The sequence below is a fragment of the Lissotriton vulgaris genome, chromosome 10 (genome assembly GCF_964263255.1).
Source record: "Lissotriton vulgaris chromosome 10, aLisVul1.2, whole genome shotgun sequence".
NCBI classification, from domain to species: Eukaryota; Metazoa; Chordata; class Amphibia; order Caudata; family Salamandridae; genus Lissotriton; species Lissotriton vulgaris.
Window position 1 is genome coordinate 920,471,742 of NC_141698.1, and position 17,465 is coordinate 920,489,206.

At 42.1% G+C, this 17,465-nt stretch overlaps 1 protein-coding gene across 6 annotated transcripts in view; it reads right to left on the reverse strand.

Moving 5' to 3' along the window:
• Positions 1-17,465, reverse strand: part of HDAC9 (histone deacetylase 9) — a 2,124,307-nt gene that overhangs the window by 47,246 nt on the left and 2,059,596 nt on the right. For all 6 annotated transcript variants that reach the window (XM_086941890.1, XM_086941889.1, XM_086941892.1 and 3 more), the window contains 2 exons: positions 13,320-13,527; positions 11,862-12,079 (listed from right to left, as the gene is read on the reverse strand). In XM_086941890.1, coding sequence (XP_086798016.1) covers positions 11,862-12,079; positions 13,320-13,527 — 426 coding nt within the window. The remainder of the gene's footprint in view (positions 1-11,861; positions 12,080-13,319; positions 13,528-17,465) is intronic.

Genomic DNA, 17,465 nt, shown 5'->3' on the forward strand with positions numbered 1-17,465 from the left:
CAGACTACATGCTTGGTATTAAACACCGCAAATGCTAAGGTGCTATAGTGTGACTGTCATGTGCACCTGCAGAGCACATTATAGTACATTTTTTAAAAGAAGGAAACTTTGCACAACAGAACCACATTCTTTTCAGATGCAGTGTTCAGTGACTTCTGGTGTGCCAAATTACAAATAGTGTGTCTCTGTGATGATGTGTCATACCTGGAGAGTCCAAAAATGTAAGGTTCACCGAAAAACTCAGGGCAGCAGATACCCTGTGGGATCGTAAACATGCCTTTATGGGGTTACTTTTGTTTGAACTTTTCCATCGTTTTGTGTGTTATTGTTCAGTAACCTAGCTATACAGACTTGTTTAATCCTGGACAAAGCTGAGGTGGAGAGGACAGGCAGCATCCTTAATCTCACATGCAGTATGTTGCCTAGTTTGCAAACACTTCTGGACACCCGAGTTGAAGTTAGGTTTAGAAACAGTCAGATCTGCTTATAGAAACACAAGACCCCAAATTGCTTATGGCCGAATTCGTGGGCTCTGACTAAAATTACTCCTTCTATTGCATTTCTTTGGCTTGTGTGAAACTTTATACTCGATACAGCAGGACTGCGATAATTATAGTGGCAAGCCAATGATCTTGGCAAATTGCCTGATCTGTTTGTTAAAGGTACTAGAATTGGCGTATTCATTGTGAAAACCATATGTTAAAGTCAATAGGCATTTAAGTGTGGATTGTTATTACTCTATTTTCAAGCCTACAGATAGATATTTTGTCACATTGAATCTCACAGGTTACCATAGTAGGCAAACGTTTTGGTGTTTGTTACCCCAAATGACAAACCAAAAGAGATTTACTCTGTGGGAATCCTTGGCAGACACTCTCAGGAGAGAGAATTTTATTTACCCAACTGTCTATCTGAATAGACAGATAGACAGACAGACAGACAGACAGACAGATAGATAGATATATATGGTGCTGGTCTTGATTAATGTATTTTCCCATATTGAAGTTTTTAAATAGTCTTTAGAACCAACATGTTGGCCATCTTGGAATGCTAAAACAATGGTACATTATGGACAATATCAATCCATAATCAATTCCGGGTTTAGAGGATGTGGCAACTGCATAGGGTAATGGTTCAGTTCAAATCAGTCACTGGCTCTGTTGCCCTGTAAATAACAGCATTTTCTGATCACATTTGTACATCCACACGAGAATACGTATGCTTTAGTGTCAGGGCTGGTTGACCACTCCTTTAGTTTTCAATTTTCTCCTTTTATAGTTCCCAGTTAATTTCTTAAGAGGATACTATAGCTCTCCAGGGAGTGCTGTCGCTCATTTCATCTGCAGTGCATTGCATTCAACGTTTTCCCTTCCTCTAAACCAGGAAACGATTATGGAATGTTGTTTTCCATAGTGTACCATTGTTTTAGTATTCCAAGATGGCCAACATGTTGGTTGTAAAGACCAATTACAAACTTAATTATGGGCAAATACACTAATCAAGACCGGCACGCTGCTGCCTCAGTTTATACTCATCTGCCCAACAAGTAAAATAAATTTTAAAAAACAAGCAAAGACGCGATGGGCACTAAAAAGTTATATTTATCCAGAATTAATTCACAAAGAGGTCAGAACGCATTTCACAAGAATCATTGCTTCCTCGGGGCCAACAACAATAGAAATTTCTTCATATAAATCATTCTGTTATTCTTCTGTTATTCTTGTTTCTGTTATACTTTATCTAGTGATCATATTCATTCACTATCTTTCTAATTATATTGATGAGCAGATGTTATCCTTCAGGTCACTTTTGTAACCAGCATAGTGGCAATTTCAAATTGTTCAGATTGGTCTAAAAGATAATGCTTAAATAAAATCACATAGAGAGAGGAAGCAATGATTATTGCGACACGCGATAGACTATTTACCATACCTCTGCAAGAGGGACACCCTCTGCTATGTTGTTTTGTTTTGTTACTGCAAGCATATGCCAACCATGATTAGATGGCATCATGTTTTCTTTTTTTCTACTAGTATTCTTTTCATTTATCCTGTATATGATGTTGTGTTTGTGTGTGTTTTATTGTGGTTGTGTGGTGGGTGAATGGCATGTAGGACTGAGTCAGTGGACTGAGGAGTGGACGCAGGAGTGCAAAGAGGAGTGGCATAGTGCATGTATGATGACTTACTGAGTGCCGAAACCCATCACTGATACAGAGGAAACTTTCATTCATAAGCCAGACTTATTGGCACTGCCAAATATTGTTCTCTTTATTTAAATGCACAGAAAGATTACTTTAGAAGCATATGTTTTGTTTGTGGCATAGTCATGAAGTAAAATACTTATGGACACTAAAAACAGCCATCAGGCAAATAAAAAATATAGCATTAGGAAGGAGATCGTTTAAAAGTGAATGCTAATGATGGCTGATGTATACCCCACTGTTTTCAGGGCTAAGGGTCAGCTAAACTACAGCAGATTCTCTTTCACTAGGTGTTTTCCTTACTTCTTTTTACCCAGTAGTCAATGTTTTCAAACAACTGAAACTTTCAGGCAAGATTGCAAGTCAAGAGAAAAAACAGAAAGGTCAATCCCTTTCACCTTCCCCTGTTCCTCATTCTCACAGCTACACTGAATGCCAGCAGTGCTCCAGTGCCTTATTAGCTCATTCAAAGTCTCTCAAAGGCACGAGGAGGGAGACCGTCATTAATTAATGATAATCACTAATGGATTTTGTTTCCTCTTCTCTAGTCCAGGTTTTCTTATTTCTGTTCCTCTGGACTATTAAGTAACTTGCATTCACCAAACCCTCGCCATCTCTTAGCAGCAGTATCAATATGTCTAAAGGGGAGATCTAATATATATATATATATATATATATATATATATATATATATATATATATATATATATATATATAGATAGATAGATATATATAGATAGATATAGAGATAGATATATAGATATATAGATAAAAAAAAATATTCAAATGTCACTGGCAAATTGAGGTCTACCCATGGGCCAGTCCCCTTAAGCGATTTGGTTGCCTTATCCCAGTGTCCCTTTCCTTGGAGACTTCCAAACAATTCAGTGTGTGAAAATGTAGAGGTCCATCTAGCGTTTCAGCTGTATTTGTTGGGAATGTTGTTTTTAGAGTGTGTCTTACACATTGAGGCCCTATGAGATGTGACTCTCTTAATTGCTCCCACGAGGCCAAAGGTCGTGTAACTCCTATTTTATGTGTTCCTCTGCCAGCAGCTTGGGGATCTTTATCAGCCTGTAGAATCCATGAAGCCAAAAACGCAGAGCCACCCAAGGATTCAACTCTGAAAAGCAGGAATTATGCACCGGACAGGGAAAAGGCACACAAAATATACGACTATGTACAGGGGAACGTGCTAACAAACTCCTTCACTTCCATCTTAACAAGATGTGGCAAAGCCAATAGGTCTTTTGTTGGGTGTCAACATTTTGTTTTTGTTTTTCTCATGGTTTTATTAACACTGTATTGTTGGGGGAGCTACTAGAACCTTGAAAATATACAAAACAAAATGGGTAAAAATACAATTATATGTTAGTCTTAAAAAGCACATATTGCCATAATAGTTGCTGCACCCGAAGGGAACTACTTTATGCGTGGATGTTCTCCTTCTGAAAGGTAGAATGCTGTCACTTACAGTGAAAGTGAAGTTAACCTATGACTAAACTGGGGATGATGCATTGCTTCATGCTGTATGCTGCAGTGGTCAAGATATAATGGGAATGACAGCAAAACACACCAATGGAGAAAGATGGCTGGTTGAAAGCCACTATAAGTACATTATTTATATATATATAATTTTAGTAAAATTAAAGGTTAATAGCTAATAGGGTTCCTAAAATCTAGCGGTGGAGGGTTGCAAACGTGAAATTGGTCCTTCAACAGAGAATAGAGAGGTGCATTAATTAAACTCTACCTTCCATCGTTTACTGGAACATTGCCATTAAAAATAAGTCTATATGGAAGGTTTTTTAAATTTGGAATGTGCAGCTTTTTGTTTAAAATTGTTGGGGAGATGATCAGAAAGGAAAGACCTTTAGTAATAGGAAGCTGAACTGATTAATGTACAGAACCACCCAACACAAACACACATGAACAGGAAACTAGACTACAGGCTACATCTTGGGAAATATTTTTGACATATTTGAACAAGGAAGCCAGCAAAATATTTTAAATAACTGGTCATTTAAATGCTGAAGCTATCATCAAAAAACGACAATGGAGATGGTAGGATGTTGGTGAAATTTGCTTTGATTTGGAAAGTCTTGTCACACAAGGACAGTAAAACACACATACATGACACTATAGCATACACAATTTCCATAATTAATGCTTGTAATCGGAGACACCATATTTAAATTCAGGGCATCCCCTACAAACCACTAGAAAATAAAACTTTGGTCCAGTTGGTTCAATCCAGGAGTAGGAGACCTCATCTGCTTGTGGTGATTACTCAATTCAGAGGAAAAAAGTGAGGTGGCAGTTCCTTCTCCTACCTGGCTGCAAAGGAGTGGAATGCCCTCCCGCAACAGCTTCGCGCCCCCAAAGGACTTTCAGGCCTTTAAATGTTCACTCAAACCCTGGCTCTTTGGGTCTGCTTTCTAGATTCACGTATTAGCTGAGATTCTGATTTACTGTTAGTGATGGGACACTTATTGAGTAGTTGTTGTGCTCTACACACTTTGGGCCTGAATACGAGTTTGGAAGTGTGGGAGCTGGACCACCCTGCTGCCGCACTGCCAAACCTGTGGTTGAACCGCCTACCAGATTAGGAGTTTTCTCCTGGTCTGGCGAGTGGTTCTTTGGCGTTCACACAGTGGTGCCTATGAAATAGGCATGAAATAGGCACAGCAATGGGAATGTCAAAATCAGTACCTACACGGCATGGACTGCTGCAGTCCATGCCCTGCACGTACTGGGGTATATGCACACAGCGGGACACACATGCATCCCAGGCCCATGAATAACGCACGTTGAGGAAACTCATAATATGCTTAGCAGGACCGTGGCGGTTCCGCTAAGCATATTGTGGCCTCAAGACCACAGCACCAGCACCAGGGATCTCAGATCCCTGGCGGTTGCGGGAGTCCCAGATCAGCCCGACCACCCTAGTTGTAATAGGGCGGTCGAAAGACCGCCGCCACCACACTCCTGCGAGTCTGGCAGGCCATGGACTGCCAGACTCACAATTAGCCCCTTTGATTGAACATTCCAGTGCTGCAGAGTCGCAAGTGTCTGTGGCCTTCTCCAGGATGGTGGAGGTTTCTTAATTCGATATACACGGGTTGTCTGACACCTATTTCTTTTGAGACCAAACCCTGACACAATCCCAGTTGTAGAAACAAAAGTCTAACGAAGACGTTTTTGCACATAGTTCGATAGCTATACATTATGTTCTGAAAACATTCAATGATTATTCATGCTAGTAGACATTTAACTCGTGACTGTTTCTCAGACTAGGTCATTTTTATTAGCCCCCTGAGACAGGTATTGTGAAATCTGATAGAATTCCCTTGAAAAAAAACCTGGATGTGGCAACCTCAAATTGGTCTTTAAAATAGTGCAATTCCTGTAGTATTCTTGCTTCAAAGCCTGGAAAGTTTGCTACAGATCGTTTATACAGATAACAATTTTATATGGCAGAAGACTGAGTTTATGAGTGATCTCAGCCATTAGGAACAAGTAAAGAACATGAATCACAGAGAACTGTCTGTGTCACACAGAGAACGTGTGAATGTTCTCATGGATTTTACTTGATGGATTCTGACCTCATTGTCAGACATTTCCTGGCATTTATTGGACGCCCACACCGGGTAGGAGATGACACTGAGAGACAATAAACCAACAGGGCATTGTAAGGTAGAAAATTATATATGCCAAGGTAATTATTTTTATTATAAATAACATAATATGGTAAACATATTTTAATCTTCTTTTATTGATCTGAGTATTTGTTTATTTGATTTCATACATTTTATTAGCTCACACTGCATAGCTGAATTCACTGCAAACGATTGAGAGATCTGTGTTGCATCAAGATGCTTGTAACTGAGCAACTCCTAAGAAAGGAATTTGGGAGAACCGGGGAGTTCATTGGTTTTGGAGCTTGACTGTATTTCTTTTTTTTCTCAAACTTAAAGGAGTTGTCTAAACTTTCGGATGTGTGGAGGTTCATTGTTCAGCTGTAATAGTAGCTGCTGCGGCTAAATATATTACAGTAAAAACTTGATTTCTTCTTTTCTCTGTAATGAGGTTTTCATAACCTCTAAAAGACATTACTAGCTTCATACTAGGCCCATGAATAGTATGTTGTATTCAGCTACAGGAAGAGGATCACCTTTTGTATACCACAATGCCCAGTACTACTATATCGTTCTGCAGGGACATCAACTATCAAGCACCACTATGTTGTGATGGTGAGTGTAAAAATAGATTTAATTTTCCTAACTCAACATATGCCTACCTTGAAGATATGCTTATGATCACAGTCAAATCTATCCTCTTCCTCTGGATATTTTCACGCATAGTGATATGGCTTCCTTAGAAATCCTGAGAAGTAATGAGGTTTAACCAGGGAAATCGAGAATGGAATTACCAATTCAGTAGGTAATTCCTCAATTCTAAGGGAAACCTCTGGGTCCCGCTTGTAATGCCCATTTACGTTGCCCCCGACACTGGTACCTACAGGGGCGGACTTAGTAGGACCTAGTAGGATGGTGCCGGTGCACTCGCAATGAGGCCCATCACACAGAGAAATGTTCTTAGTGGTGCTGTGTCCATTGCTGGGAGTGAGAAGCATACACTGTTGTGCTGTGTCCTTTGCTAGGAGTGAGGAGTGGACTGCCTATGGCCACTAGAAAACTGGAAAAAGGCTTCTTTGGAAAGGCTTTATAGCAAACTTCTTTTTTTTAATGCAAATTTAGTTCATTTTTCAGGTTGGTGTGCAGCAAGATTCATTGGAGGAACCTAGAACTGACCAGTAAGCCCTCCCCCTCCCCTCCGTGATTTTTAAGTAAATTTGGTTTGAGATTATTTCCTTCATCAGAGGTTGTGATAGGGCATGTCTGAGGAATATACAATGTTACATCGCGGTGTTTACACTGAGATACCTTTACAACGCAGGCATTACAACGCAAGTCGTTACAACGACTTGTGCTGGAGGGCGCTGGACTTACGAATAGTATGATTTACTTTTCCAACTCCAGACTACGTTACAGTAGGGAAGGTGTTGGAATAGTAAATCACACTATTTCTTAGCTTAGAGCGCCCTCCAGCGCAAGTCATTGTAATGACTTACGTTGTAATGCCCGCATTGTAAATATATTGCGGTGTGAACACTGCGATGTTACCGATGTTTCCCATGTCTGAGCTCTTAGTGAGAGGGGTGGAGATGTCAAAGGCATTAATCGTATATAGTAATGGTGACACAAATGCAACATGGTAGAAGAAATAAGCTTTTATTGGCACTGCATGTTAAACAACATTTAAATCATGTTACACAATCCATAATGATACCTACGCCAGACTGATCGGGCCAATAAACCTCGTCACATGTCCCAAAATATGTGAATACTGCAACAGATTAACATAATAAAGCTGCAGGGATGATCTAGTACATAACTTGAAAAAAAGGCATTAGCAATTGCCTTGATAATCCTAGAAAGCTTGCAGTGGGCGCCATTATAAAAAAAAAAAAACATTTACAGGTGCTCACATTTTATGATGACTTACTGAAATAAAGTCATGTGTCTGAGATCGTAAAGTGTACAAAAAGAAGTCTCCTAAAAACCTGACCCTTCCTTACAACAAACACCCACCATTCTTGTGGTCTCAGTGGGAGGATACTTACCTCCAGTTACCACTAACCATCATAATAACCACCACAGGGTGGGGTACACATGCAGCACCTATGCTCCTATGTTGCAAACCTGATGCAGTCATACTGTTGGAGACCTGTCTAAGCACAACACCTGGCATAGCATCAAGCTGGCGTTGTACCACCTGGTCATCACAGTAATCAGACAGATCCTGGGATGAAACCCTTAGGGATTTATTAGAATTCGAATCCTCTTTAAATTGTGACTCCAATGTAAAATGTACATGTGCATTTTTTTAATAGTTTTATAAAGCGCAAACTTGACCCGAAGATATCAAAGCACTTTACATAAGCCCCAGTTGCATTACAGACATACACATTCATTTTTCGGGGAGATTAGGTGATTTGCCCAGAATCACTGGATGTTGAGCGTCCCTGCGAGACTCGAACCCAGTTCCCCAGCTTCGAGGTCGAACGCTCTTGTCGTTAGGCTACATCCTCTCAGTGCTTAATTTGTAAAATATGAAGTGCAGGTGCTCATAGTTTTTATAGAGGCCACACCCACTTCCCCAGCTCCTCCCACTTCCTTTATTGGCTTCACCCACATCCACATGCATCAACAAATCAGAGCCACCTCCTCACTTCTTGAGTTCTGAAAGAAGCTGAAGACCTGGCTATTCACAAAAGCACCTCAGGCACCTCACACCAGCCAAGCCCCTGGATACCCTCCAGGGTGATTAGTGCGCTATAAAAATCAATATAACATAACATAACATGTAGGAATCCTATGACAACAACTTAAAAGTGAACTCAAATTAGAGAATGTGTGTAAATCTCAAAATGCAGCGAAATTTGAGGGCTCGAGGCAAATTTGCAAATGAAAGAAAATGTGCTTGTACTGTGCTGTTTAAAAGAAAGGAAAGGATGAAGGAAGGAATACATTAAAGAAGGCAGCAAAAAATACAGGCAGGGAGATTAGCACTGGACTAAGGAAATAAGAAAAGAATGTGAAAGGAAGAAATGAAGGGATAGAAGGAGAAACACACCACGTATGTTTGTAAAGCACATATTCACTAGAGGGGGATTTGACACTAAATTAAAAATGTTGTTATCCAGCTCAATTGCACTAATTTTATCTAAAGATGAAAGACTGAGTAGCTGCACCAAGATTTCAATTTATGATCCTGAGATAGAACACAGATTCCTGACGTGGATATAAACATATGTGCAAGAAGGAAAACATTAAAAGGGACAGTGATGGAGGAGAAGAGGTCCGAAAGCAAAGATAGACACGGTAGACAAAAAATGTGAAGAGAAATGTGGAAAGCAGAGATTGGGATTGCAAGATTGGAGTGGAACGTGATGAGAAGGAAAAGTGAAAAGAGGAGAAATGCAAGGGAAGAAGTGTGAACAACAGGGAGCATGTAAGAGTAGAGTGGAAGAGAAAGATGGAAAGGTGAACAATCATTTAATGAGGGGAGGTGTTGATTAAGTAAAAATGCGGATGTAGGGCAGAAAGTAAAGGAAGAATGGAGAGAACGGAAGGAGTGAGGTAGGAAAGGGAGAAAGAAAAGCAGATACTGAGGGAGAGCAAGAAAAGAGTACACCTCTGCGTAATTAAATATGTAGTAATTAACTATGTAAAGTTGAGGGGTTACAGGAGTGTATCATTTTTGGCCTGTCTCATCAATGCATAGCAGTGTTGTCCAAGACATACAATAGCGATTCTTTAACTGTGTTAGGTTTTATGCCATCAAAAGCATCACAATAGGTATTCCTGATAAAACATAATAAAGTGTCAGTTATACCATTGGGTTTACGCTTTGATGAAGAACCACGCTCATATGCTTCAAGCAAATAGTTCTATTACATGATCAGGCTATAAGTCGCGAAATCCCACTGCCACCTATTTTCGAACAAAGTCAGACATTCAACTCCATTCAGAGAGACTTCCACACACACTTTTTAACTAATAAATCATACAAAATTCAACTGAGTGTCGGCTGTGCTATATTAGGGTTGTAATTTATAATCAGCGAGTAACGAAATGACGTCTGTGACAAAAAACAGAAACCCACTGAGCTATCCATATAAATATAGTTGTGTCATCTGCATGCTACATGTTCTACATTACCCTTCTGCACTACAGTCAAAAATGGAACTAGACAAAACTCAGATCTCTGTCCAACAGGGACATAAAGCTGTAAGTATGCAGCAGGGGATTACAGGACATGGGTCTTTGGAGGTGAAGAGACAATGTGGGGTGATAGATCTCAACAGGCTTGTAGGGGTTGGGGGGAGGTAGAGCCCACCCAACACAGCCTAGCCCCTCTGATAGCATGTTTTGAATCAATGCTATTTTTCTCCAGGTCGAAACTAATAAATTCCCCATGTATCCTCTCTCTGGTTGGGGGTTTTGGGAAATCTCCTGGTTTGAGTGGCCAAGACTGAGAAGGGCTTTGTGGTCTCTTGTGCAAACTCGTAAAGTATGGATGCTCAGGGCCCAAGGCAAGCTTTAATACAAGCGATGGTGGGGAGGGATGGCTGTGAGAGCGAGGACTGGAGCCAAGGTGCACTGTAACAGGAATTAACGAGTGCAGTGGCAGGGAGGGGAATTGTGATATGGCGGTGAAGGGAACTGTAGGCAGAAGGCACGGAGATACAGGTGAGAAAGGCACTGTGGATAGAGGAGCACTGTGATAGCAGGAGAAGGCCACCGTGGAGAGGGGCACTGTACTAGGTAGCAGTGGCGACAGTCACCGTGGCAGGGATGGGAGGTATTCATCAAGGCGCATGTGACTGCAATGGTGTCCTTTGCAGAAGGGACTGGATGGGTGTGATAGGGAGAAGACGGTACTGGGACAGGAAGGAGTGAGTATGAGTATCCAAACACTTTCCTCACAAGCCTGTGCATTCTGTGTCATTAAAGCTCCGGAAGCCGCATGCGCCCAGCCAGCATCAGCAAATTATTTTGCCTGCGCAAGCCTCATTACACTGCCCCTCTCGACAGAATGCTTTATTAATCACTGAGTAACATGCACAGTACTGTTCGCAAACTTCCCGCCTATCATGATTTATTTAAAATATAGTTTTCTCCATATCAGACAAATAGCAGTGAAACCAGATTTCGCTCTAATTCTTATTGTAATGCCATCAATAGCGAATAATCTAGATACTAATACAATGACTGGCAGGAAGAAAAGTTTTTACTTTCGGACCACCCTCAGCTCCTTCTACTATTTTGTTATGCTGCAAGGCCTTGTCTGTGCTACGGATGCAGGCAGTTTGCTGCAGGTGCCGCTGTGCAGGAATTTACTGAGGTTGTCCCATGTCCAAGGAGCACTATTCTGTCACTCTGTTACCTGTAGGATAACAGTTGTGTGTAAAATAGCACACACACAACTCACCAGACCTCGCAGCTTCAGCTACACTGGAAAGCGCAGACCACTGGCTGGTGCCACTGAAATTATGCTTCCAGTTGATTGTGTGTGCAGTTTATACTGCGCATAACACAACACACCTGCGCATCTCCCACCCTTGATACCAGGCACTGGTGGACACCAGAGCTAGCACACTGGCAGCATGAACCAGATCTAAACATGCAGGTGCACAAGCCTCGCTCCAGGGCTCTGGCTTTTTAATGGCCTGTGCACAGTGCTGGCTGTGTTTTCGAGAAAAATTCAATAGACCCGGCCCTGAGAAATATGTGCAGGTTCTCAGCACCTGAAAGCACCTGCACAAATTAAGTACTGCATCCTCTACCAATATGTGTGTGATTTAAATTGTTCAAAAAGTGCTTCAGAAAGATTTGCCACAGGCAAATGCAAGCAGATACGGGAGCTTGACTGAAATTAAATATATTGTGAATAATGTTCTCTAAGTACATTTGAAACAGAAAGGTTTCCACGTACAAATTATTGTTGTACAGTGATCCCCTACATACACATTAACCAGTTCTTACACATCTCGGGGATCAAAAGAATTTGAAATGTACAGTTATCTTACTTTATTCATTTGCATCTGTTGTTGGTACTGTTTCTGCTTTTCCAGGAACTGCTGGTGCTGCTGCTGGATGACAAGTTGGGCCAGTGTGCTCTGAGGTAGAGGAGCGGACTGAGTTCGATGTAATGGCCGGTGACGGGGCAACTTGTGGGCTACTCTCCCACCCGGAGAGACTCTTTCCTTTGACACTAATGGAGACTGAGGATGAAGAGGCACCCCACCTGCAAAGGAAGAAACATTCTTAGAAATACTAAACTACCATTCCTCACACATGGGACATCAATGCACTTCAATTTATTTTAACACCTTAGCTGCTTTGGAACGTCCAGCTCCAGTGCTGAACGTTCCATTGCGCAGGTGCAGTTGGAACGTCCAACGGCCGACGGCAGCACTCCCGAGGTAGTGGTGCCGTCGGCCGCTGGACGGGCGCAGCGCTTAAGGGGTTAAAGAACCATTTCGTAGGTGATTGATGCTGGAATAGAGCATGGTTTTCTTTCTGTGAGGTGTAGGCATGTAATGAGAGGGACTCAGGGTAATGATAGTCAAATCTCTTAGTAGACAACCAGTGCATGAGAGGTAACTAAAGGAACAGCCAGGTCCCAATGGACTTCTTTTAACTTGGAAAATATGTATCCATCTTTTGTAGACTCTTAACAAATTGCACAAATGTATAATCAAGACCAAGAAAGAGTTACCATCTTCATAATGCATAGAAAAACTGAGTTAAACAGAAATTGATGGTCAGATGACCTGGAGGCCAATCCCAATGGCATCTCTGCTGGCAGTAACCGTGGCAGCTGGTATCCTGAAAATCTATGACACTGTGTGGCACAAAACACTGGCTGCAAAATACTTTGAAAGGGATGCCTACAACTTGCCCCTTCCAAACAGCAATTCTTTTTCCATTTCTAAACCTATTTTAGGAGTTGGGAAAATGTTACTGACTTTTAAAAAGGGTTTAGTATTGTAAAAGGGATTTTTGAAATCACAATCTTTGAATCACATTGTTTGAAACCATAGAAATGCTTTGAACATCTAGCCCCTAGTTTGTTAAACTGTAGCGCCACATATTGTAAAGGACGAGGCTGATAATCCCTAATTTTTTCATCCCAAAGCAAACCTAAATGAGAAGCATGGCCTAGGGCATATCCCAGGTGGAGAAAGTACAAGGCGGATATAAGTGGGAGATGCTGTACATTGTGCAGTCCATATTCATGCAGTCAAGAGATACCTGGGTTAGATGTCCACAAGCAATAGCAGGTGGGCATGCCCATTCCCAAATAGGTTTAAAGAGACCAGTCTTATTTTGGGATATGTGCTCTCATTTGCAGCCATCCTTCCATATGCTCTTTTGGTGGATGTATTTAACCATTTCTAGCAATTCATCTGAATCGGATATAGCAACACTCAGATTGCGGCCCTGAGGATCAGAGACACTCTGCTAAAGTCATTTGTTATTACCAGATGCAAGAAGCTTTTGTTGTCGCATTTGTTCTTTCAGTAGCAAATGCTGGAGGAGTGCTTGATGGCTGCTGTTAGGTTTTCCTTCTGCTATGTGAGGATGACTTGAAGATGCAGAAAGGCTTCCACTAAACTGACCAGAAAGAGCACTGCCTTGCCTCAGTGCCTGGGGCTCACATTTCTGTTTTTCCTTTAGGGTGGATGGTGCCTGTGACCAAAGAAAAGAATAAAAACAAGTACAATACAATTAAGAGAACTGGTGAAACAACAGATATTATAATCATAAATTGAAGACCATTTTCTAGATGAGTTTATATTTACTATTCCCCACATTCTAGACATATTTCATACATTGTTCAAGTAATATGTGGCTGCTTTCGTGTTTTATTGAAGGTGCTCTTTCGTGATCTGTGATGTGGGGTGTTTGCAAACCAAGATCAAATATGTGTGTTCATGTTCACAAGGGCCAAAGTGTTTAATGTTCACGGTAAGCAACAAGCATGCAACTTTTTGCCTTTCATCATATATAGATTATTTTGAAATTAAATGCTAAGGACTGAATCGTGTATTTAGGTTTCTATAGAATGATGCCATATCGACCATCTCATAAGGTGTGTCTTTTGTTTTCAAAACATGCATGCACCTTTTAAGTGTACACGGGTAGTTGGTGAGCCATCTGAGCCATTCATTGCCCACTCTCTCAGATATGTCCTAGTTACCCCTTAGCTTTTGTAGTGGGCCTGAAATAACCACCAAGAGGGCCCAAAGAACCTCCTGAGTAAGCCAAAGCGTGTTTTAAAAAGGTTGGGGAAAAGTAAAGCCCTCACTGGGTGATAAAAGCACTTTGGTGTGCATGGTAGCACATTACTCTGTAATTTTTTTATTACTTGTAAATGTCTAGGGACTGATTATAGGTCAGACATAATTGCAAGTGAAAAGTGCACAGTCGCTAATTCCCCATTGCAAAAAACATGGGGCCAGATGTACAATGCATATTACAGATCACAAATGGCCTAACGGGCCATTTGCTAGTTGTAAAATAAATCTTACTATGTACCAACTCACAAGATATGGTTTCCAAGTCACTAGTAGGAAGGGGTGTGCCAAGGGCGTCCCTTTTCTAATAGCAAGACGCAGGGGGGTGTACAATTGTTTGAGGCCAGAATGCAGTCGCAAAACAATCGTAGTTTACTGCATACTTCAAGTAGGTGGTAAGTCGATCACAAAGGGGAAGGAGTCGCACTTCCCCTTTGTGACTGTCAGCAAAAAAAGTTTTTATGAGCAGGCAGTGGTCCCACGGACCTCTGCATACTCTTAAAAACGTAAACAGAAACGGTTCATTTTTCTTTTTCAGTAGCATCCCGTTTTCCTTGAAGGAAAACTGGCTACATTTAAACAAAAATTTTAAAAATTGCTTCACTTAAAAGCAAACACAGCCATGGTGGTCTGCTGTCCCCAGCAGGCCACCATCCCTGTGTTATTACCAATTCCCAACGGATCACAAATTGCAACCTGCCTCATGAATATTGATGAGGCAGGTCCATTGTGACCCCATTGGGAATCGCTAATGTGTCTGAGACACATTAGTACATTTCATTTTGCGAGTCACAAAAAAATCGCAATTAGAGACTCGCAAAATGAAACAGTTGTACATGTGGCCCAGGGTAATTAGTGAGTGCACAATTTGCACTTCGCTCAGAGTGTCAGAGCTTAAAATATACAAGAGCATACAAATAGCACGTTTTCAAGCCTCGAGGTATAAAAACTGACATTTTGCTCTTTTTCCCCCCTTGATTTTTGCAGGAAATATACATATATATTTTAAGGGATGATTTTGTTGCTGCCGTGCTATTAATCCAGTTTCTTGGGTAGATTGTTGTTGTGCATTCATTGATGTTACACGACACTGCATGTTTTAACAATCATTTAATGCATGTAAACTTTTATTGTATTAAGTGCTGGACAATGGACTTGTATGCCTGGTTCATACTCCATTTTATTTCTTTGTCTCGTGTACTTTCACCTATAACCCTATGTGGATACTGGCATGGTAATGATTATAAAATGGGTAGCTGTGTTTACAAACGGTCACCCAGGCACTCGTCACCAGCCGACTGGACTACGGAAACACCCTCTATGCCGGAACCACAGCCAAACTTCAGAAAAGACTCCAACGAATCCAGAACGCCTCCGCACGACTCGTCCTGGACATCACCCGACACAGCCACATCTCCGGCCACCTGAAAGACCTGCACTAGCTCCCAGTCAGCAAGAGGATCACGTTCAGACTCCTCACCCACGCACACAAGGCTCTCCACGACCACGGCCCCAAGTACCTCAACAACCGCCTGACCTTCTAAAGGCCCACCCGCCAGCTACGGTCGACCAGCCTCGCCCTCGCCGCCGTTCCATGCATCCGCAGAGCCACCGCCGGAGGAAGATCCTTCTCATACCTGGCAGTCAAGACATGGAACTCCCTCCCCATCCACCTTCGGCGAACCCAGGACCATCTCTCCTTTAGGAAGCAACTCAAGACCTGGCTGTTCGAGAATTAGCGGACCCCTCTCCCCCAGCGCCTTGAGACCCTCCCGGGTGAGTAGTGCGCTATACAAATGTCATGATTGATTGATTGATTGACAAATCACTTCAATTTTATATCTTATATTTGTACACACATCTAGTATTAAACTTTTTTATTTTTTTGCCAATACATTTCTTTTGTGAAAATGCATTTATTCTTGGCCCAAATCGATTTGCCATATTACAAACTTGATCTGTTATGGGAGCTCTTTCAGGCATCCCAGGGCAATCAGGGGTCACTGAGCTCGGAGTGTAACAATGAGGCCCTTTTTCAACTCACGTTTTAGAACTGATCTTATTATTAAGCTCAAAATTGAGCAGCAAGTTCAACCCATTAGCACTTAACACTCATGATATCCAAATTGAACAAGCCAAGGCTTTCTCATGGTTTCTGTATTCTTCTGGTCCGGCTCTGGTACCCGTTTCAGGTTGTTCCTGACTTTTGTGTATATCCTCCCAGATAGTCAAGGCACCGTCTTAGTCTTCTAGTGTCAGCATGAAGGTTGGTGGTGCCGCGAGCTCCATGTCAGGAAAACCCCAAAACATAATTTGCAAAAACAGAGGGAGGTTTCTCCATTCAGTATCCTCTCTACTTGTAGGGGGTAACACCTCTGAGCAAGAATAGATGAAAAAAAGGCCAAGGGCAGTGCTTCACCGCAAAAAGGTTGTGTATATCCCATCCTCAACACGCTAGAGTCTGGTTAATGACAAATGACTCAAGAAAGCTTTGGAGGAGCCCTATGATTCACATTGCTATTGTGAATTTCCTTTCCAACCTCCATTTATGCACCATTCATCTGTGGTGTAACTAGGGTGCCATGGATCCTAGTGGAGGCAAGGGATATGGCCCTCCTTATTGCTGGTTGGGTAGAGCAATAACCAGTGTTCTGTGTGCTCCTCAGGCATGTGGGCCAAAGTGCCACTACACTATTGACGGCAGTTGCAAACAAAACAGGTGATGGACCGAATGTGGATCAATGTCACACATTCAACCCAGTCAAAAGATCTGGGCCCAAATCCATCGTTTTTTTGCACTCCACACCACCCTGGGTTAGACAATGGCGATATGCAAATCAGCTCTGACCCTGTGCCCCATGGGAACAGTCCAGTTCGAACTACAAAAGCCATGTCCTTCCCAGAACGGAATCAAGCATCCGAGGACCGGACCGGTTTCGAGGTAACACCTCTCATCAGCCCGGCTAGCTTGACTCCAGTGGTGTGGAGTGCCTGGGACCCACGTCTGGGCATCCCCAGCACACTTATGGCGGCAGTTGCAAACAAAACAGGTGATGGACCGAATGTGGATCAATGTCACACATTCAACCCAGTCAAAAGATCTGGGCCCAAATCCATTGTTTTTTTGCACTCCACACCACCCTGGGTTAGACAATGGCGATATGCAAATCAGCTCTGACCCTGTGCCCCATGGGAACAGTCCAGTCCGAACTACAAAAGCCATGTCCTTCCCAGAACGGAATCAAGCATCCGAGGACCGGACCGGTCCCAGGCACTCCACACCACTGGAGTCAAGCTAGCCGGGCTGATGAGAGGTGTTACCTCGAAACC